The 21,825-nt window shown below is 32.3% G+C and overlaps 3 protein-coding genes across 5 annotated transcripts; all 3 read right to left on the reverse strand.

The window, feature by feature from the left end:
* Positions 1–984: 984 nt before the first annotated feature.
* LOC140183743 (uncharacterized) lies at positions 985–1,410 on the reverse strand. Its single transcript, XM_072232628.1, has one exon. It carries the CDS (start codon positions 1,408–1,410, stop codon positions 985–987), a length of 426 nt encoding a protein of 141 aa, XP_072088729.1.
* Positions 1,411–1,989: 579 nt separating this feature from the next.
* LOC140183745 (uncharacterized) lies at positions 1,990–4,942 on the reverse strand. Its single transcript, XM_072232631.1, has 3 exons — positions 3,442–4,942; positions 3,228–3,337; positions 1,990–3,084 (listed from the first exon to the last, which is right to left on the reverse strand). The coding sequence occupies exons 1-3, from the start codon at positions 4,940–4,942 to the stop codon at positions 1,990–1,992; spliced, it is 2,706 nt and encodes a 901-aa protein (XP_072088732.1).
* Positions 4,943–9,059: 4,117 nt separating this feature from the next.
* On the reverse strand, positions 9,060–12,668 carry LOC112700313 (probable LRR receptor-like serine/threonine-protein kinase At2g24230). Of its 3 annotated transcripts, none has more exons than XM_029287524.2 (2): positions 11,138–12,668; positions 9,060–10,963 (listed from the first exon to the last, which is right to left on the reverse strand). In XM_029287524.2, exons 1-2 carry the CDS (start codon positions 11,832–11,834, stop codon positions 9,255–9,257), a joined length of 2,406 nt encoding a protein of 801 aa, XP_029143357.1. In that variant the 5' UTR covers positions 11,835–12,668; the 3' UTR covers positions 9,060–9,254. The 3 variants fall into 3 exon arrangements, with proteins under 3 accessions (XP_029143357.1, XP_029143356.1, XP_025607558.1); XM_029287523.2 differs by having other exon boundaries at positions 9,060–10,934; positions 11,010–12,621; XM_025751773.2 differs by having other exon boundaries at positions 9,060–12,630.
* Positions 12,669–21,825: the final 9,157 nt, after the last annotated feature.

Consider the following 21,825-nt stretch of genomic DNA (forward strand, 5'->3'; position numbering starts at 1 on the left):
CGATTTCACCAGGCAATTCCACACTGGCGATGACATGGGACAGTCTCGAATAACATGAAAAGGAGTCTCAACATCATTGTCACAACTCATGCAGTTGGGATTGTTTCCTCTACCCCATATTGCAGTTCTGGAAGCTGTTAGAACAGCATTATGAGCCAACTGCCAAAGGAACACCTTCGCTCTTTGTACCCCTTTCCAGTTCCAAATCAATTTCCATATTCGATCTGAGTCATGGTCGCAATGGGAAAGAAATTGATAGGTATGTTTGATAGTAAACTCACCTTCAGGATTGGGTCGCCAAAAGAGAATATCCTTGCTATCTTCTTTTGAAGGAGGGGGAGTGTTTCAAATTTTATTAATGACACTGTCAGGTAGGAGGATATTTAGCTCTTTAATTTTCCAATTTTCTTCTGCATCTACATAGTCACTTACTGGACGATTTTCTTCTTCAAGAGACAGGATTGGGGATGCTAAATTGGCTAGTAAGTTATTGAGTTCCAACCAAGCGTCTCTCCAAAATTTCGTTGCCTCGCCATTACCAAGCAAGTAACCTGTGTTGTCCTTGATGATGTGTCATTTGGCTACAAGATTTTTTCACAATATAGAATCACCACTGATAGCCACAACATTTTGCATAGGATTGTGCCCTCTCCCATATTTTCCAATCATAATTTGAACCCAAAGAGAATCGGGTTTGGTCACAATTTGCCAACCTCTCTTCAACAAAAAAGCTTCGTTTACTTGTTCTAATCTTCTAATCCTCAGACCTCCTTTCTCTTTTGGTTTAGTAATTTTCTCCCAGCTAACAAGATGCACTTTTCTCGTTAAACAATCATGCCCCCATATAAATGCTCGTTGAGCTTTCTCCACTGCTAGGCAAGTACTTTTTGGAATAATTGTATGTTGCATAGGATATAGTGCCATTGACCCAATAACAGAGTGAGCTAGAGTAATACGACCAGCCATAGATAGGCAATTGGCTTTCTACCCCTGCAGAGATAGGCAATTGGCTTTCCACCCCTGCAGTTTTGTTTTGACTCGCTCAATGATGTAGTTAAACTGACTATTCCTCCTCCCTGTATTATGGATAAAGGCTCCAAGATATCTTCCAATTTCTGCCGTTTCAGAATATCCACTGATGTTAATGATATTATCCCTCACCTCTTCAGTCACATTCTTTAAGAAATATATGTTGGTTTTTGCCTGGTTTATTAGATGATCAGACTCTTCACAAAAATCATTCAAAAATCTTTGCATTTTTCTCATGTAATTGGGAGATGCCTCAGAGAATAAAATGAGATCATCCGCAAACATTAAATGAGACACTTGCGGTCCATTTCTGCCAGCTCGCATTGGGGACAAATTTCCTTTGTCTACAGCTTCTTCTATCATGTGAGACAATTTATCCATGCACATAACAAATATATATGGTGATAGGGGATCACCTTGTCTGATCCCTCTAGTGGGAGTGAATTCCTCTGACTTAGTACCATTCCATAGAGTTGAAAATGTGGCAGAGGTGACACACCTCATGATAATATCACAAAGGGGAGGAGGGATATCAAACTGTTTGATGGACTCATGAATAAATTTCCATCTCAACCTATCATAAGCCTTAGTTAGATCAATTTTGATGAACATATAACCAACTTTACCTCTCATTCTTCTCATGGTATGAACCATTTCTTGCACAATGACAATGTTGTCATGAATATTTCTCCCTGGAACAAAGCTGGACTGATATGGAGATATGCGATCTTTCAAGAAAGGTTTCAGCTTTTCCACCATAATTTTGGACATCCCTTTGTAGATAACGTTGCATAAGGAAATTGGCCTGAACTGGCCTAGAAATTCAGGTTTCTCTATTTTAGGGATGAGCACTAACATAGTCTTGTTCAGAAGTTTAATAAGTTCTGGGTTCCTCCATAAGGTATTAATCACCTGCTCAACATCTTTGTGAATGCAGCTCCAATTTTTCTGATAGAAGGCTCATGGAAGATCATCTTCTCCTGGAGCCTTAAAGGCGCCAATGTTGAAAAATGCTCTCTTAATATCTTCCTCACCAGGGACTTTAAGAGAAGCTTCGACGATATCAACGCCGATAGAAGGAAAGGTTTTAGTACAAGGAGTGCTTGCTCTATCATGATTTTCCTCTTGAAACAAACGGTAGAAATAGTCCCTGGCCAGTTTTCCAATTTCCTCTTGATCCTCTATCCAATTCCCTTCATCATTTCTGAGGCAGAATATCTTATTTCTGTTTCTTCTGATGATAGTTTTCACATGGTAGTATTTGGTGTTGCGGTCTCCATCTTTAATCCAGGTGGCTCTCGATTTCTGTAACCACAACCTTTCCTCTTGATCCAGGGTATCGCTTAGATATTTTTGCAACTCCATCTCCAGCTCTTCCAACCGTTTATTTCTTCCATAAGACACGCATCGCTGGATACCATCTATATGGGCCAACAACCTCTTTTTTCTATGAAATATGTTTCCAAACACCTGTTTCTTCCATATCTCTATCTTTTCCTTCATGTCCTGCACCTTTTGAAAATAATTTCCGTTGCACCCCTCCCAACTATCTTGAAGCATCCTGCTGAAATTTTGATGCTGTATCCAAAACGTCTTAAATCTGTAAGGCCGATTTCTATTTACAGTAATGTCTCCATTGCATTTTATCAATAGTGGGTGATGGGCTGAGTGGGTGCGGGTTAGGCACATCATATAAGCTTCTGGGAATTGGATTCGCCAATCACTATTGCATAGACCCCTATCGAGCCTTTCAAAAACACGATCCCTATTGTCCCTGACAGCTCCCCTCCACGTGAACTTTGAACCCTTAGCTTCCATGTCTATGAGATTGCAGTCTGAGATCCAGTTTGCAAATTCCAAGCATTTTCTTCTATCAGCAGGGACACCTCCTTTCTTTTCATTAATGTTGGCAATGGCATTGAAGTCACCTACCATCAACCAAGGTTTAGTGTTGCTTCTTGCAAACTCTCTGATTTCTTCCCACGCTTCCCTTCTCTCCATCTCTCTAGGGCTACCATGGATGATAGAAAGAAGCCAGTGGGCCTTGTTATTCTCCTCCACAATTGCGTAAATGTATTGACTATGAAGTTGAATAGGTTTAATGTTGAAATTATCATTTCTCCAAAGAATCCAAATCCTTCCACTATACCCCCAGCCTCCACCAAAATAAAGTTATTGAAGCCCAAGTTTTTTATTACCTTTTTTACATTATCACCACTACATCTTGTCTCTTGAAGAACCACAATGTCTGGTTTATGGACCCTAATATATTCTTTACAGGCTCTGCTGAAAGCCTTTCCAACAGCACCTCTTACATTCCATGAGAACACAATTATCAAAAGAATAGGAAAAAAAGGATCAGGCCTTATGCTTGCATAGCATCTCCCCCTGTTGGAGAGTCAACCCACATACCATCATCTGGCCTTGCATCACCCTTTTGTTCATCCATAGCTTGTCCCGTATCATTTGGGCTGGCTTGTTCCTGGCCAATTGGTTGCATGGCGATATCCGGGGGTTTGGGCTCCTCCCATCCTTCTCCCAACATTAAGTCATTTTTGCAACCTTTAGTACACAGTTCATTATTTATTTTGTCCTCTTGTGCTGTAGGGCCCTTGCTTATGATTGGAAGATTCTCTCGGCTGGTTGGTTGCGCACTACTCTGCCTGGCAGGTGACACGTTCCTCCTCGTACCCATGCACAAATGCGGGGGAGTTTCAGGCACTCTGCTAACCGTTTCTTGTGAATTTGGGGTGTCACTGCAGACCACTACCATCTTGCCTTTTTCTTTCCTCATTTGACTACCTGACAAAAATATTCTCTTGCTCCCTTCCTCTTGTATACCACTTCCCTCTTCTGTGACTGTTTGATTCGCCGCACCCTCCTCTTCTACTTGCGCGTGAGACTTACCTTCGGCAAGGGCATTGAATCTAAAACCAACATTATGTTGAGCTGCGTGGTTTTTCCCCTCCTTTTGTGGAATTACTCTTTTGCCCCTCCTGGGTTTCTGGACCGTCATCCACTCCCCGTACGGTCCCTGTGAACTTTGTTCTTTCGCCATTGTTTCTCCTTTGCTCTGTTCAGCCTTCTCCGATGAATTCTGCAGCTCATTTTGCCTCTTAATGGCATACTGGCACTGCTCCTTGTTGTGCCCAATACATCCACAATGAAAACAGATGGTGTGAAGCCCTTCATATTCAACGTGGACAGGTCTCCCTTTAATTTTGAACTTTGGTCTTAACGGTTTTGCAAGATCAAGCTCTACACATATCCGAGCAAACTTGCCTCTCGCTTGTCCAGCTGTATTATAGTCTATTTTTAGCGTTTTACCAATCACATTACCAATGGTTCTCATCACATATTTATCATAGTATTCAATCGGAAGATCCGGGATCCTAACCCATGCAGCTATTTTGGTAAGTTGTTCCACGCTTGGGTTGAAATCCGGCCTCCATCTTTGGACTGCTAGGTAGTGATCGAATATTAGCCATGGCCCTCCTTTCAGTGCCCAGTTGTAGTCTTCTAGCTCTGTGAACCGGACCAGGAAAAACTCATTACCAACATCAATGAGTGTCAGCATCCCCTCCTTAATCCACATGCTCTCCAATCTTTTCTTCAAAACACCATACCCTATTCTCCTTCCCAGAAGCTTTATAATAAGGGTATGCTCCCACATTTTGTTCAGTCTATGTTGCTCTGCTCTGTTGAGAATCAGGTTAGGGCACCCCTCTTCGTCCCATACAATTTTCCGCTTTGGTAGTTCGCGCCTCGCCTTCCACTCTTCGCTTCCCAGGACCTCCTCTTCTCTGTCAGAATACTCGAACTCAGATTCTACCTCCGAGTCCTCCTCTTCCTGCATGTTCTCTTCTTCATCTTCTGAATCCGATTCGTAGATAAAGTCTGGGCCTTTCACCATGCTAACATATGACCGCTTCGCTTGGGGTTCCTCTGGAATCTTTTTTTTTTCTCGTTTGGCGATAGGGCTTCCATGACTCTCTGTGCTTGGAATGCGTTTTCTTGTCCATCTTCACTGCGCAGTTTCCTTTTACTTCTCCGCAGGTTATCTATTTCTTCTGTTGACGGTGGTTCCTCACCTCTCTCAGTACTCGCTCTCAAGGACGTCATTTTTCTTTCGCTTTTGTTTCTTTTTTAATTAAAACTAATTTAAAACATATATACTTTTTTAGTTTTTTTAGAATGCACATGGGCCAAGTGAATCCGGATTCGCCTTGATTCAGACCCGATACGAAATAATAATCGAATCTATTTTTGAGACTATTATCCGATCTTAGACTCGAAGAAATCACACAAAATTAGCCTCTAAAATATTTGAATCTGGACCGAATTTTCAAACCGAACCGAAAAGTATACACCCCTAGTACCAATGAGAGTGGTGTTTCTTCACTTTCCTGTTTCAAGTCTAGTATGAGTTTAATGGGGCCAACAATAAATGCTATTTTTGTCACTACTGCTGCATTGACCATCATAGCAATAGCTTCAAGTTCAGACATACATCAGACACAGCTCAATCCAAAAATGTGCCATATCAATATCACGGGATTTATAGGACACAATAATTTCGGATCTGTAATTTACGTAATGTAATGTGTAATTGGCAGCCTAGAATTGGAAGAATCAACTTACAAAATCATCTTAAGAGATATCAATCAATAAGCTGAAAGTCAGAGCAATGAAGCAAATGAATATGACATATATGTAGATGAATAAAAAGTTGAATTAAATCACACTTGTAAGTAGTAAGGAATAAAATCTTAAAGCTTTTTTCCATTGATGGTTTCTTTCTGATTAGAATTGGTAATAAGAAGAATGTGTTTGAACTTTGGAGTAAAGAGGTGAAAAAGAAACAGAGAAATAGGTGCAATGGATAGAGTGAAAAATGTTGAAGCATAATATATAGAAGATGGGAGAGGAATAACTTTCGCCTTTTTTATCACTATAAATATTAAATTATTTTTAATAAATAAATTTTATTAATTTACGTATATAAATTTAAAAAAAATATAAATTATATTAATTTATGTGTAAATTTTAAAAAATATAAATACAAATTATATATTTTTTATGTATAAAATTTTATAAATATAAGTATAAATTATTATTCACCAAGTGCTAAATAATATTTGTCATGGTCAATTGGCATTGCTCAAAAAATTAATATAACTTGAGCAGTTTCTTGAAAACTTTTCTTTTTTCCTCTAGTGGGTCTAGTATGTAACAAACTATCTTAAAAAAAAAAATCCCAAGAGCAGAATAAGGCGTTAATCTAAACAATTTTTTTTGTGAGGAATGTTCAATGAGCGATAGAATTAGTTGTTTTTGGCTAATATTTTTAATTATTAATTAAATTTTTTTAATTTAATAATTTAATAAAATATTTTTAATTTATATTTTTAAATATTAATAACTAACTGATGAATAAAAATAATAAATTTTATTAGATTTTTAATATTTTTTATTTTTTATTAATGAAAGTGAGAATATAGAAGAGTTTTTATATTATTTATATAAATTAAGAATAAAAAATGATAATTAAATAAAAAATATTTTATTTAAAAATGACAAATATTGTAAAACAAAAAGAATAAAAGTGACAAGTTAAAAAAATTAAAAGAATATTTTTTTTAACAAAAAATAATAAAATTAGATATAAGTTTCGATAATGCAATATTTTTCCAAAAAACAAAAACAAAACTTTTCTTGGACTAAATTAAATTAGTTAGTCTTAGCTTATCATACAAGACGAAATTTGTAGGCACTATTTAACATTTTAACATACATATTTAGAAGATTAGCTATATGAATTTGAAGTTAAGAAGGAAGAGAGAAAAAAAAAGATAATTAAAACGGTTGAAGAAGGTATAAAACTAAACTAAACAAATGCATATTATTAGCAAATAGAATATTTTGCCTAAAATAATTTGATTAATCGAGTAGTCAATTAACTTATTTATCTGATCAAGTAAATATTAAAATTTAAATTATGTCTTATAAATAACAACAAATTTTTAAAATAAAACTCAAATCTGTGACGAATTAGTCGAATTAGAAATACTTTGAACGGATAAAAGAGAGAATATTTTGCCTTGTTTCTGTTCCAATACAATGCATATGGGCTCCACAATAAGTATCTGATGCTTTCTTTAGGGGGAGACTCGAGGGAGTGTGAACTACTTCCTTCAGGAATCATATTAGAAACTAAAAATCTTTTAACTAAAAATCAACTAATATTTATTTATTTTTTAAAAAATTTGAAATAAAAATCCAATTTTTATTTTAATATTAATCAATTTTTAAAATTATTTGTTCCCCTAAATTATAAATCTTAATTTTAAAATTCTAAACTCTTCGTTAAATTCTAGCCATAAACCTTAAGTCCTCCAAAAATGTGAGTTAATAATACAATTTTATAATAAAAAAATTAAATAATATTAACTAATTTAAATTAATCCTGATACTTATTTTCTTAAATGATTATTGGTTAAAAAGAAAACCGAAAAATAACATTAAAGGTGCATTGCTTCCAACTTCAACCCCAGTACTTGGCATGTTGCAGGAAAATGAAGGAAGAAGCACAATCTGACAATTAAGATGTTAAATAATTCTACGTACCAAAATTTGAGCCAAAGAATTCAATAATTCTTATGGAATATCGATATGAAAAGCAACTAAAAATAATATATTCAGCAATTCAGAAATTTTAGAGGAATTATTTTTTCTGAAATTATTCAATAATTAGTGTAGCTTGCACAAAATAAATAATTGGTGTCACATTTTCATTTTGTAATTTACAACATTTTATTTTTCTTCTAACCAAAGGATCTATATTGATTAAAATAACAGAGTGACCAAAATGCCTCATAAACAAAGTATAGTTAAGGGTAAAGCCCAAAGTCTATGGGCCTGGATCCTTATCATCAAGTTCTCTTTCTTTTTACTTTTCTCAAATTTTCATGTTACATTTAATTACCTATTTTTTATTTTTCACAATATTTTTTGACTTAACAGGTCAAAAGACTAATTTTTAATAGATTCGAATTTTTGTTAAGAGTTTGTAATTAGTCAATAAATTACTATATGCACGAGGAAGATTTGAACTTTTTATATTTATTTAAACAGACTAGTGAGTTAACTACTAGACAGATTCAAATAATAAATTGTTAACCAAGGAACAAAGATAAAAAATAAAAAAAGATCTACCATATTCAGAAAAAGAACAACATATAATTACAGAGGATATGGTATCTTCTGTTTCTTGTCTAGCCAAAAGGAAATTTTATTTATTTATTTGGTGATGAAGCCAAAAGTAAAAATAAGATAGCTTGTTTGTACAATTAGCTTAATAAGTTGATGGCTTTTTTTGGGTGCAAACTAATTATTTTACTTAAGCTATGTGTTTGCACAATTAGATTAAGCTCATATTTTGTTGGTAACTAACTTTAATAAAGGTTTAATCATGATTGAAGATTGAGCAGTGAAAAAGGTGCTAGGTTGGGACCAACCAAACCATAGAGACCCTCTTACAAACAATCATGTTAACAATGTTATATATTATTATTATTATTATTATTATTATTATTATTATTATTATTATTATTATTATTATTATTATTATAAAGTAGCTAGGCTTGTTAGAGTTGCTATGTTAGGCTAAACCCACTCCAATTCCAACATCATTATCACCATCCCTCTCTCTTTCTCTCTTTCACACACATTTTTTCTTCTTATTTATTTATTTTTTTCAAACAACATTGACATTCATGTATTTGAAATATTATTGACATTGACATAGTATAGAAATATACATCACAATGAATTGAATTGTATACAAATAAAGCTTCTGTTATTATCCCAAAAAGACTACAACACTCTGAAAAATCTGTTACTATACATGTGTTGGTGTCATGAATCATCAATAGCAAGGAATAAGGAAATGTTTCCTTAAATGAACTAATGCAATTATAAGACAATAGTTAATTTAATGTTAAGAATATAAATCTGATGAAGAAATATGATTCAAAACAAGATCACATGCTGCATTAACAAGTTAGTACAATGATCATAAAGTCCTTGTGTATATTCATCAAAGGCTCTCTTCTTCATAAGAAAAACTCAACTCCAGAATCTAACTGCTTTACATTTGTTTCATGGATGATAGAAAGAAACAAAACTAAATTAAAACAACCTCAAAATCCATGTCACCATTGAAGCTAATTAGAAGCAATAGGTTCAATGTCTTTTAGAAGTCCAACAATCTGCTGCATTGTTGGTCGCTTGGCCGGCAAGTCAGCAGTGCAAAGATAACCAATCTTGAGAGCCTCCTCCATTTGTTCATCTACTCCTGTGTCCCTAATCTTTGGATCAATTGCTATTGAAGCTTGATTCTTTCTAACTAGTCCTCTCACCCAGCTAACCAAAGTTGATTCCTTGTCATCAGGGTAAGCATCTCCGGCCGGCTTCTTTCCGGTTACTAGCTCAAAGAGCACAACTCCATAACAATATACATCAGATTTCGTGGTTGGTGACTCGAATTCTTGTTGGGAAAACTCCGGCGGAACATAACCAGAGGAACCAAGAGCAATCTCCTCGTCCAAGCCGCTTCCAAAGATCTTAGCCAGGCCGAAATCAGACAGCCTGGGCTCGAGATCATAGTCCAAATAAACACTGCTGGCCTTGACTGCTCTATGAATGATTGGAGGAGAGCATCCATGGTGCAAGAAAGCGAGAGCTCGAGCGGTTCCAAGGGCGATTTTGTGACGAAATCTCCAAGTTGTGAGCAATCCTTCAGAGCCAGCATTCTGAATTCCATTGTTGTCAGATTCATCCCATGTATCTGTGCTCCAATCATCAGTGCTTTGCACACCAAGTGGCAAGTCATATAGCAGATTTTGCAGGTTTCCATTCTCCATGTAATCATATATAGCAATCCTCTGATCCCCTGCTACACAATATCCAGTTAAAGGAACAAGATTGGGATGCTTGATTCTGCCAAGAAACTCAAGCTCTCTAGCCACTTCTTGATCTGTCAATGTAGAACCAACCACCAAAACTTTAACTGCCACATGAATACCACCAGGAAGAAAGCCTCTATAGACCGGACCGAATTTTCCTTCGGCCAAAAGAGTACCTCGGTCGAAATTTGAAGTTGCAGCCAGTAAGTCTGCAAATGTAATGTTCAACAAAGGCTTCTCAAAGATTACGACCGGAACTGATGTTGCCTGCTTAACATCAGCCACCCAGGTTGTTGAATCAGTCTGGAATGAGAAAGGCCCGGAAATGTTCTGTTCTTCTTTGTATGAAGTTTGTTTAACTTGCCACATTTTCGATTTCCTTCGGCAGCCGAATGCTAAGAACAACAGGCCAGCAAGCATGAAGATCATTGAGAAGGTTAACACCAATGCTAGCTTCATTCCCTTGTTGTGTCCATTGTTCTTTCTCCTGAAGAAATGTGGGTCTGCAGCAATTGGACAACTGTTCACTGATCCAAAGAATGCTGATTCAAGAACATCAGGGTGAATGTCTGAAGCACACAGTGTTAAGTTATTGTAAGAGAAGTTGTATCTCTCCATGAATGGTAGTTTCCCCAAGACAGACAAAGGGATTGTTCCACTCAAGGTGTTGTTTGAAAGGTCAAGAATTTGGAGGTGTTTGTTCCTCAAAATTGGAACTTTACCAGCAAGATGATTCATAGAAAGATCAAGAACATTGAGATTACTCAGTTTTGAGATTTCATCAGGGATTAGGCCTACAAGATTGGTTTTGGACAAGTTCAGATACTCCAATCCTTGGAGCTTTTCAATCTTTGTTGGGAATTTCTGTTTGGAGAATCTGTTGTGTGCAAGATTGAGGTGCTTTAGATTCAACAAGGACTCACTCAAACTCAACAAGTTCTGGAAAATTTCACCACTTAGCTGATTCCCTGACAAATCAAGATAAACCAAATGAGACCAGTTGTAGTATTGTACCTGTGAAATGTGGCCTTGAAATTGGTTTCTGCTTAGGTCCAATACCTCCAACTTTTCCTGAAACACACCCATGATAGAACCCTGAAAGGAATTTCCAGATATATTGAGACTTAAAATGGAATTGAAACCTGAAATATCCAAGATTCGGCCATCTATATCATTGGCAGCAAGGTTCAAGTTCTTGAGCTTGGGAAAAGCAGCACCAAAACCATTTGGAAGTGTTCCATTCAATTGATTTGATGAGAGATCAATTGAAACCAGGGACTGGCACTTGAGAATCCCAGAAGGAATGCTTCTTGAGAATTTGTTATGGTCAAGTTTGAGGATTCTCAAACTCATAAGGGATCCAATAGCTTCTGGTATTTCTTCAGTGAAGTTGTTGCTTGACAAGTCAATGGTTTCAAGCATACCAAAGTTGCCAATGTTGTTGGTCAATGAACCTGAAATCTGATTGGTGGAGAGGTTGAGGCTCTTGATAGAGCTTAAACTCCAAAAATCTGAAGGCAAAGTTGTGATCTTGTTGCAGCTAAGATCCAAAGTTTGAAGCTTGCTCAGCTTGCCTATGGTGTTATCAGGAATAGTTCCAGAGAGGCCTAAACCTGAAAAGTTTAACTCAACAACATGTTCTTTGTTGTTGTCACAGAAAACTCCTTGCCATGAACACACTGAAGCTGAGAAATTGTAGGAGGAAAAAGAAGAAGAATTGGAAACCATTTTCTTCAAGAACTCAGACACATAGAACTCATCAGTGTTTGGTTGCTGAGAAGCCAAATGCTTGAACAAGAGTCCCAAAATTAGAACAGTGCCAATCACTCCCAAACCCATCTGACAAATGATTCAGAACAAGAAAAAGAAAAACAACAACCAACCCCAGAACCTCCACAACCACAGGGAAAATCAAATACTACAAAACTAGCATCACCATTTTATTGATAGATGATGAAAAACTCTTCCTATAGAAGCTAGAAATTCTTTCATGCATGCCAAATCTACTTGAACTTAATTAACAGAATATTACAGAAAATGAAATCTCAGTTGACAAAAACTAAGGATAAGTAGCTGAGGGAGTTAAAAAAAAAAAGCACTAAACTTTAAAAAGAATAAATAATCTTTAGGGTGATTTTTGCTAGAAGAAATGGTGTGGAGTAGAAGAGGAGAATGTGAACAAGTGTTGGCTGGATTTGGAGATCCTAGAATACCAACAAAAAGAAAAAAGGTCATATAAAGAAACAACTGATGCAAGAAGCAAAAAACTAAAACCAAAACTATGTTGTCTTTGTCTGAACTCTTAGATTGTTGAAAAGTTGTGATTCTTTCTTCCTTAACTTCTATCTATGTGGCAGAGCAACTTTTTGGCTACAAAACTTTCTCTTCCCTCTATTTTTTTTTTCACCCTTTAAAGTGGAAAATGCAGATCAGAGTAAGAACCAAGGAAGGGAAAAAAGAAAGTGAAAAAGTGAAGAGCAATGAGGGAGTGTAGTGGAGCTGGTTTGAGGATTCATAAATGGGAAGAAGAGAAGGGAAGTGAAGGTTGTTGAAAGCTGAAAGGTGAATATATCTAACATTTCTTGGTGGGAATTCAATGATTCTTAATTGAATGATCATCATGTCTATTATTAGTATCACCATCTTTTTCTTATTAGTCTCATTGGAAAATATGGAAAAAAATTATTCTGTTTTTATGGAATTTATGGGAAAGGGAAACCATGACTTTTTAAATTCTTTTTATAGGATTTAACTAACTAACATATACCTTAATAGTATTAATTGAAAAACTTTTATGGAGAATATATATAATGTTTAAGTTTATTATATATTTATGAGTAAAGTGATAAATAAATTCCTAAAAATTTAGGTTTTGAACAGATTAGTCACTAAAAAATACTAATAAAATCTTTTATATTATTTTAATTTAAAGATAGTGTGTATTTTAGAAGATTTTATTAGTAGTTTTTTAGAAATTAATTTATTCAAAATATAAATTTTTAAAAGTTTATTTGTCACTTTATTCTATGTTTATTAGAATAAAAATTTTAAAATTTGTTCTTAATAAGAATAATAATAATAATAATTTCAATATGTATTATTTAACTAAATTCTGGTTTATATAATAATAATTATTATATCTTTAAAAAAAACTCATTTTGGTGACAAATTTTTTTTTTTTTGGGTGACAATATAATATGCAATGCAAGTCTCTACGCTACTTTGTCCCTTTCCTTTGCATGTGATGTGGTTTGCAGGAAGTTAGCGTAATTAAACTATTATTATTATTATTATTATTATTATTATTATTATTATTATTATTATTATTATTATTATTATTATTATTAATAAATAGTTTAGCTTAAATATATTTGTTAAGTAGTGAGAAGTAGAAATAAATAATTGAAAGATGACAAGTGTGGTCCTTTAATTTGACCCTCAAAACAAGGCAATATCCAGCTAACAGAGTAAAACACGATGACTGCAACCTGGGAAATAAGACTTTTTGTTTTTCATCATATCAATTTTATTTCTTCATAATAATATGTGCTTACAAAATTTAAGATCGTGTTTTTAGTATTTTAACTAGAGTTCTTTTTTTTTTTTTGGTGACTTAACTAGAGTTCATTTGTTAATGAACACGTTATTTTTAGATATTCAAGTAAAAAATACATTTTAAAAATATTAGTGAGTTTGATTTCATTGTTATTATTTAGAGTATTTGATTAAAAAGAAATAACAGAATTTTTAAGAATCAAGAATTAGGTGTTAGTTGTAGGAGTAGTCAACAGGTCGATTAAGAGTTACAAAAAGTAGAGTGGTATTTGATCTTTTAGGTTGTTGATGACTTTTGTCGACGATTATTAGGAATTTGTTTATTTTATCTGTTTAGTATTTTTTTGTTGAAAAGTTAATATTCCATCTTGTTGTGTTAAGCTTTTTATTTTAAAAAAAAATATTTCTGCCACTGTTCATAGGACTTCATTAAGGATTCCCTAATCACACAAGTTGCTTTTTTTTCGATCTTTTTTCATTCTGTTTTTCATGTTATTTTTTTGTCTACGATATTTTTTAGTTTGACGGATTAAGAATTAATTCGTTGATGATCTAAATTTTATTTAAAAATCTATCGTCGTTGACCAATAAATTATTACATGCATAAGACAAGATTCAAACATTCGATATTTATTTAAACGAACGAATAAATTCGATCATTCCAAATTGATTTGCTTTTCATGTTCATGAAAGTTACAAGATGTGGATCTTTGTTGTGCAATTAAATTAATGTCGTTACATACACAACCAAGCTCTCTTTTGGTTGTTACTAACATTTAACTACATGTTGGAGGTGTCCCAACCTACATTATTCCACCCACAAAAACATTGAAAAAAAGAAAAAGAAAAAGAATATTAATGTTTCCATTGATAATGATCATTCCATTGGAGCAGCTGGATTCTTTTTTGTGTGTTTTATTTGACTTTGAAAATTGAAACATAGAAAACAAGGTTCCTTTGTCACCTATTTTCCAAATCAGTCCTTTTCTCAAGCTTAATTATTCTCACTAGATCATAATAATCAATTAAATTATGTTTCATTATTTACAACAACAATAAAATTTTGTTCCAAATTACGTAAATTAAATGTAAATTAAATAACACAGACGAAACGCAGACGGAACTGTTACGAGAAAACGCAAACGGAACTGTCACGAAAGAACGCAGATGGAACTGCCACGAGAGAACGCAGATGGAACCGGCAAAAGAGAGCGAAAATTATATGATTTCTTCATGAGAATAGGTAAGACAGCGGATGACAATGGTGTTTGATCATTCGACTCGAAAAAAACACAAGACAGAGAAAATAGGCTAGTCGGTGAGGTAAAAAAGTATCAAAGGAATAACAAAAGAGAAAGAAGAATGACATAAAAAAAATATAAAAACCACAATGATTTCACCGCAAATAAAACAACCTATTCTCCTCAAGGAGGATACTATGGCTCTGATACCATGTTAGAAATAATAGACTGGACTAGAGAAAAGATTTGTGTATTATTGACTGTATTCAAATTGTTTACTCAAATTGTCTATTCAAGTTGTATATATATAAATTTTTTTTAACCATATCGTATATAAAAAAAAGTTTTTCTATATCTTTTATCTCTCTTTTATTTGATCTGTCATTTTAAATAATGTTATTTGAACTTATATTCACTTTATTTTATAATGAACTAATTTTATTCTCCTATTAAACATAGAATATAAACCCAACCTGATAAGTATCTAAAAACAATTTCTATAAGACAGTAAACATAATAATGCGGGCCATTTGTAAGTGTAAAAGGATATAGTCTAAGGTATACGAGGTGGACCCCTCTTAATTAGTAGCAATAGAGGTGGACCATTATTCTTGGTTTTGAGAACCTGAAACAGTTAAACAATACTACTAATTATCAAATATTATATTAATGCTCTAAAAATCGGAGAGATTATTAAATCGTTTTAATTATTGATTTACTAATTCAGTAATTTTTAGAATAATAACTTTTAAAATAGTCATTTTTATTGATAAATCAAATTATAAATTTTTTGTTTAAGGTCAAATTGATTCAACCAATTCTATGATACACGAACATTAATACAAACACAGGATAGGATACGATACGATACAGAATACGTGAATACGCGAATTTTAAAATTTTACATGACACGAAGATATACATACATATAAAATATAAAATATTTTTTAGATAAATAATAATAATATTTTAATATTTTATTTATATTAAAATATAAATTAATTTTTTAATTATTCTTAATGTCTTATTTTAATTATATTAAGTATTTAAAATATTTTTTGTTTTAATAAATAATAATATATCTAAATTTATTTTAAAAACATATATTAAGAATAAGACTAGACACGCTGATACGTGATGGTATTTACGTGTGTCTAGACATGTTTGGAAAAGAATTTTTTATTTTCTATTTTTTATTAAAACACGGTTGGACACCGTAGACACACGCGTCGGACGAATGTCGATAAATATCGTATCTAAAATATATTCGATACACTGACACAACAACTCAACAAAATATCCGTATGAAATACTACCGATCAATCCAATTTTCAAAACCATACTAAATATTAATCCATTCTCACCTGGAGTTTTGAGCAATATTGTCTTACAATTATCATGTGAATATAGATATCCAAAAGGACCCTATGTTATCTTGTTTATTATGTTATTAACATTCACCCTAGCTGCATCCTAATTAATGATTTATTTTTTTTCCTTCCCTAATCCCCACCATATGTTTATTGTTAATCAGATTTTGTCTAGTGACCCTAGTGGTACTACTTTTGACTATATATATAGATAGTATTATTTTATTTTTGTATAAAATCTTAGTTGTACTGTATGTTCTACCTTTTTGGCCCACTATCCCTTTACTTCTTAATTTCACCAACATTATTTTGAATCTTTGATTGGAGAAATTGTAGTATCTAAAACATGAAATTTTCAATGTCTAACACTAACACTATTTGTTTGCTGTATGCACATGGCAAGTTGGCATGCTCATGGAACATGCACATAAAAAAATCAAAATGTGTATATATAATTAAATATAAATAAAGGTCCAAGTTGGGTTGGGCAAGCAAGAATATATATAATGTGACAATGTGTGTGAAAGAGAAAAGAGTGCACTAGGAAAATGAAACTATGGAGGGTCAGTGTCTAATGATTTGCATTGATTAAGGGCTAAAGGGATGAGGGTTTATTAATGAGTAACATGAAATGAGATACTATAAACAAGAGACATATATAATTGCTATGAATAATAATAATAATAATAACATGCCCACTAATGGGGACACTTGTGTGTATTATCCATATTCTTAATCATGCCATCATACTTATACTTCAAACCACGTCAAATAAATTATTTCTTTCTTTTTCTGTATTGGTGGGCCCACTTCATGGACTCATTAGGCCCATCATATATATCAAAAAGAGCACTGATTAATAAGTAATTGTGGAACCAACTTGCGTTGGTCGAGTGGTTACCTCATTCAGATCTTTAATCTGTCGAGTTGGAGAATACCGTGAACAAAAAAAAAATAAGTATTGAAGTTTAAATTCTGTCTTGTACATATATTAATTTATTAGTCAATAGTAAATTTTCAAATGAAGTTTCGATTCACGACGGATTAGTTATTGATATGCTGAACATATATGTAAAATATTTATGTAAATAAGTTTGGTTATTTTTGTAATTATCTCAATTTTAATTATGTTTATGTATTATTAACTTTGATGTACAATTTTAAAATTTACTATATTAAATAAAAGAGAGATATTTTGTATAGCTTTAATACCCTAATAATAATAGACAAATAAGCATCTACTTGTTGAAGGAATTTAAAATAAGTATATAAAATACTTAAATATATATATATATATATATATATATATATATATATATATATATATATATATATATTAATATTTCTTATCATCATGCTCCTCAGAAACTCAATCTAGATCCAATCCAAGAGTGCCTTTGTAAGCAATGCAATCCCATGAAACATAGTGTTCATCATTTCATTGATACTCTTTTTTCCATGTAACAAATATGTGCATGTACTAAGTAAACTAATTACCTTTTATAACAAGTAGTAATTACTTTATTAAATAAAATACATGGATAACCTTTATTTTTTCCTTTTTAATCAATACAACTTAAGGTTTACTTATTATAAGTATAACAGGTAATTTACTTGGTCCATACGTGTGTATATGTGATTGTATCATTTCAGTGTGTGAGAGATCATAGTGTTGTGAGGATTACCCTAATTTTTCATATTAATAAAATAAAATAAAATAAAATGAATCATGATACTTAATTATTTCTTTGTGAAAATCTTGAATGAAGTACATTTTGGAATTTGGAGTATATGAGAAGGTTCTAATACTTGAGATCATCACTTTCCACTATCCGATCCTCAAACATCATATCACCACATTAAGAGAAAATTGAAGCAACCTATTCGTGCAGAAATTATGAGAAATCATAGGAAGTCATTTTGATTAAATAAAACTTAATAAATCAAATTATAAATGAAGAACTGACACATATATATTATATTATATTATATTATAGTAGTTATTAGCTGTTGAGTTTGTGTATTTATTTATTATCTCTTTGAACAAACGTTATTTACTTATGAATTATTTAGTAATTCAAGACGGTGATTTTATAAATGTCCCAAATGCTTAATTTTAAAGCTATAAGAAAATTATACAAGCTAAGTTCTTAAGATGGATTTCAATTTTTTTTTTAAAGAAGTTTCCATGTTCAATACTAGTGTTAATATTTGTTGAGTATTAGAATAATAAAGACGTGGATACAAAGACATATATATATACAAAAACACAGATGCGATTGAATACATACAACTTGTTTGGTTCTTGAGACATTAATTAGAAAACATTAACATATTTGTCATTTAAAATTAATTTTACTCCTAATAATAAAAATTTTGAAGGAATAAAATTATAATAATAAATTATGTTTTATAATTAATATTTATAATTTCACTTTCTGAGAATACACTAAACATATGTATTTTATATGTCATTATGTCTTACGTAATCACATATGAATTACTAAACAAATAACATGAATAACAACCACACTCGGCCATTGTTATCACCGATACCAATTTTTTCTTTTTGTTATCTTCAAATAGTTAATATGTGGAACAAAAGCACAATTACTGAAGGTAAATTTAAACACTAAAAAAATTAATAGTCAAATTAATTTCTAAAAAATAGATATTTTTTAAATTTGTGTTTTGAAAGATTTTATTATTAATCTTTTAAAAATTACAAATTAATCATATTTGTCTTTCAATTATTTCATTAATAATTTCGGTTAACGACTAATAATGTAAAATGTTAACTGATTATAGCATACATAACATCTAACATGTCCAATTAGATGCTTATTAAATATATTTGTTAAAATCTATTAGTTTAATCATTATGTCATATTGAAAAATAGTTTATATAATTGAAGAAATCGACTAAAGTAATAAATTTTTATAAATATATATGGTTAATATCAAATTAAACATGTTAAATGTCATGTAAAATATTAATTAATATTTTACACCATTAATCATTACGAAAATTATTAATACGATTAATTTGTAAACAAATAAAAAAATGTCCTATGTTTGAAGACTAAAACTCAAGTAATGATGTAACAAAGTTACAAAGATTCAAGGATAGAGTGAGTCCTAAAAGAAGCAGTAGTTGGGGTCATAATAAAGATCAAAGAGAGGAGCCCTAAAATAAACCTGAGGAAAAAACAGTGTCCAGAAGACAGTTGAGTTATTTACATTAAATGAGATGACAGATTGAGGCAACAAAATTGGGACAAGTAGAGTCCTTAATGGAGAGGTCAACGTCCTTAGAGAAGGACATACATGTGACATATCAGCCAATTGTAATAATTCCACTTCAGATACCTTTCAATTTTTCGGTGCTTTCTATTAATGCAATCTTGTTTCATCTTCTGGTAGTTTTCTGATGCACTTGGATCTTAGTTACGCCTTCAAAATTCCTTATGGATAGCACAAGAAAATTGTTACGATATTAAATGTGAAATAGAATAATGAAATACTTTTTCTTTTGAAGAAAGTGAACTCAAGACAATAAAGTGGAGTAAGTATAAACAATAAAAAAGTCAAAAAAATACATAATTATATGATAGAATTTGTTGTCATTTCTGACATTGCTATCAACAATCAAACGGATCTACGCCACACCATTCCTTATAACTCAGAAACGACTTATTCTTGATTCCATCAACACCTGTCTCCAATCTCTGAAAAATTATGCTATTCCTTTCTAACCAAATGTTTTAAATAACTGCAAAGAATCCTATCAGCCACCTCTTTCTCTCAGAATTATGATCAGACATTTTAATCCAACTCTCAAACAGTTCTTTGACAATCTCCGAAATAGTCCAAGCTCTATCTGCACCCGTTAACCAAGCACATCACACCTAGCAAGTAAATTCACAACTAAGAAACAAATGGTGCACAAATTCTATTTCTTTTTTACCCAAAACACAAATATTATCGCTATGATGTATGATTCCTAGCCTACTTAGTGTGTGTTTGGATTACAGTTTGCAAACTGAAGTTTGAATAAAATTGATTTTGATTAAAAGTGAGTTAGTATTAACGTGATTTATGTTTGGCAATTTTTATTCAAAATGGATTATAGTAAACTAAATATTGTTTGGATTACATTATTCAAAATCATTTTTAGGTGAAAAATTACAAAAAAGGACATGAATTTAAATAATTATTTTATATTATCTTATAATTTTATTTTAAATATTTAAATAAATTTTAATATTTTTTTAGTACTCTCAATATTCTTTAGTACTCTAATAGGATTAATAGAATCATAATACAAAGTAAAAAAATATTCCATGTATAAAAGAAATAATAATAACAGTAAGAAAACTCATATAAACAAAAAAAAAAACAGAAGTTTTATAAAAAACAATAATATGCATAAGAGAGTATTAGAAAAAATATTATAAAAAAAACAAACATATAAATAATGAATGACATAATTGGTACATAGAACATATTTTTTAATCCAACGTGAAAAGCTAAACGGAAAAGCTAGAATTTATAGCTTTTGGTAAACCTGGGTTGAACATAGAAATCACTTCTGCGTTTAAAGTACAAAGATGTTGCCAAACACAAAAATGAAGCGTTCAAGAAGCTCAAACGCACTTTTCTCTTCTCCAACGCAAATCCAAACACACCCTTAGCCTCTCTTTAGTGTTGATCCTGCCTATTAGGACAAACCACGCAAAAAGCTCTACTCTTGGAGGAACCAATCCTCTCCAAATTGCACTAGTGAAGCTGTACCTTGTGATATCTTCTGGAAAAGTCTCACTTGCACAAAAGATTTTGTAGAATAGATACCTGTTTTTATTAAATTTCGATACAATTGTATCATCTCTACTAGGCGACATTCGTACTAGTCGCAACCGGTCATGAAGTTGATTGAGCAACTCAAGTTTCCATTAGAATAACTCTCTACTTCACTGAAAGTTTCACACCCATTCTATCCCATCCCAGAACCGACAATCCCCTACGATAGATCCTTGTTGATTTGAAACAGAGAAGAGTCGCAGAAAACTATCTTTCAACGGTCCCCTTTGAAGCCAATCATCCTCCCAAAAACAAATACGTCTGCCATTTTTCACATCCATAACCAATCTACTGATCATCATATCTCTCACATGTGACTCTTTAATATTAAGCTGACAAATGTCTTTTCACGGGCCACTCATCGGCGAAGCCACCATCTGCATCGTCACCAACTTCGCAATCTCCGGCAGTTTCACACCCAGTAATTGCTTACAGAAAGATTCAAAGGATTACAAGAACATACAACCTTCTTCCACAGCGGACAATCTTTCTTCAAAAAACGCTACTACCATTTAAACAGAAGCGTCATATTCCTGAACGCATCCCCCACTCCTAATCTGCCTAACTTTTTTGGGGCTTACACCATCTTTCATTTCACAAGTGATATACCGTTATTTTTATTTTTTTACTCTACAAAATTTTTTTTTCTGTAGTTCGATTATCTTTTCTGCCATTATTTTTGACATTTTGTACAAATTTAAATAGTAAATCGGATGAATTAAGATATTTTAGTAGGAATGAAAAAGATTTTTTTATGGGAGCAAAAAATGAGTATTTCCGATAACGTCGGGAAGAGAACATAAT

Source organism: Arachis hypogaea, chromosome 1 (assembly GCF_003086295.3).
Source record: "Arachis hypogaea cultivar Tifrunner chromosome 1, arahy.Tifrunner.gnm2.J5K5, whole genome shotgun sequence".
In the NCBI taxonomy this organism is placed as follows: Eukaryota; Viridiplantae; Streptophyta; class Magnoliopsida; order Fabales; family Fabaceae; genus Arachis; species Arachis hypogaea.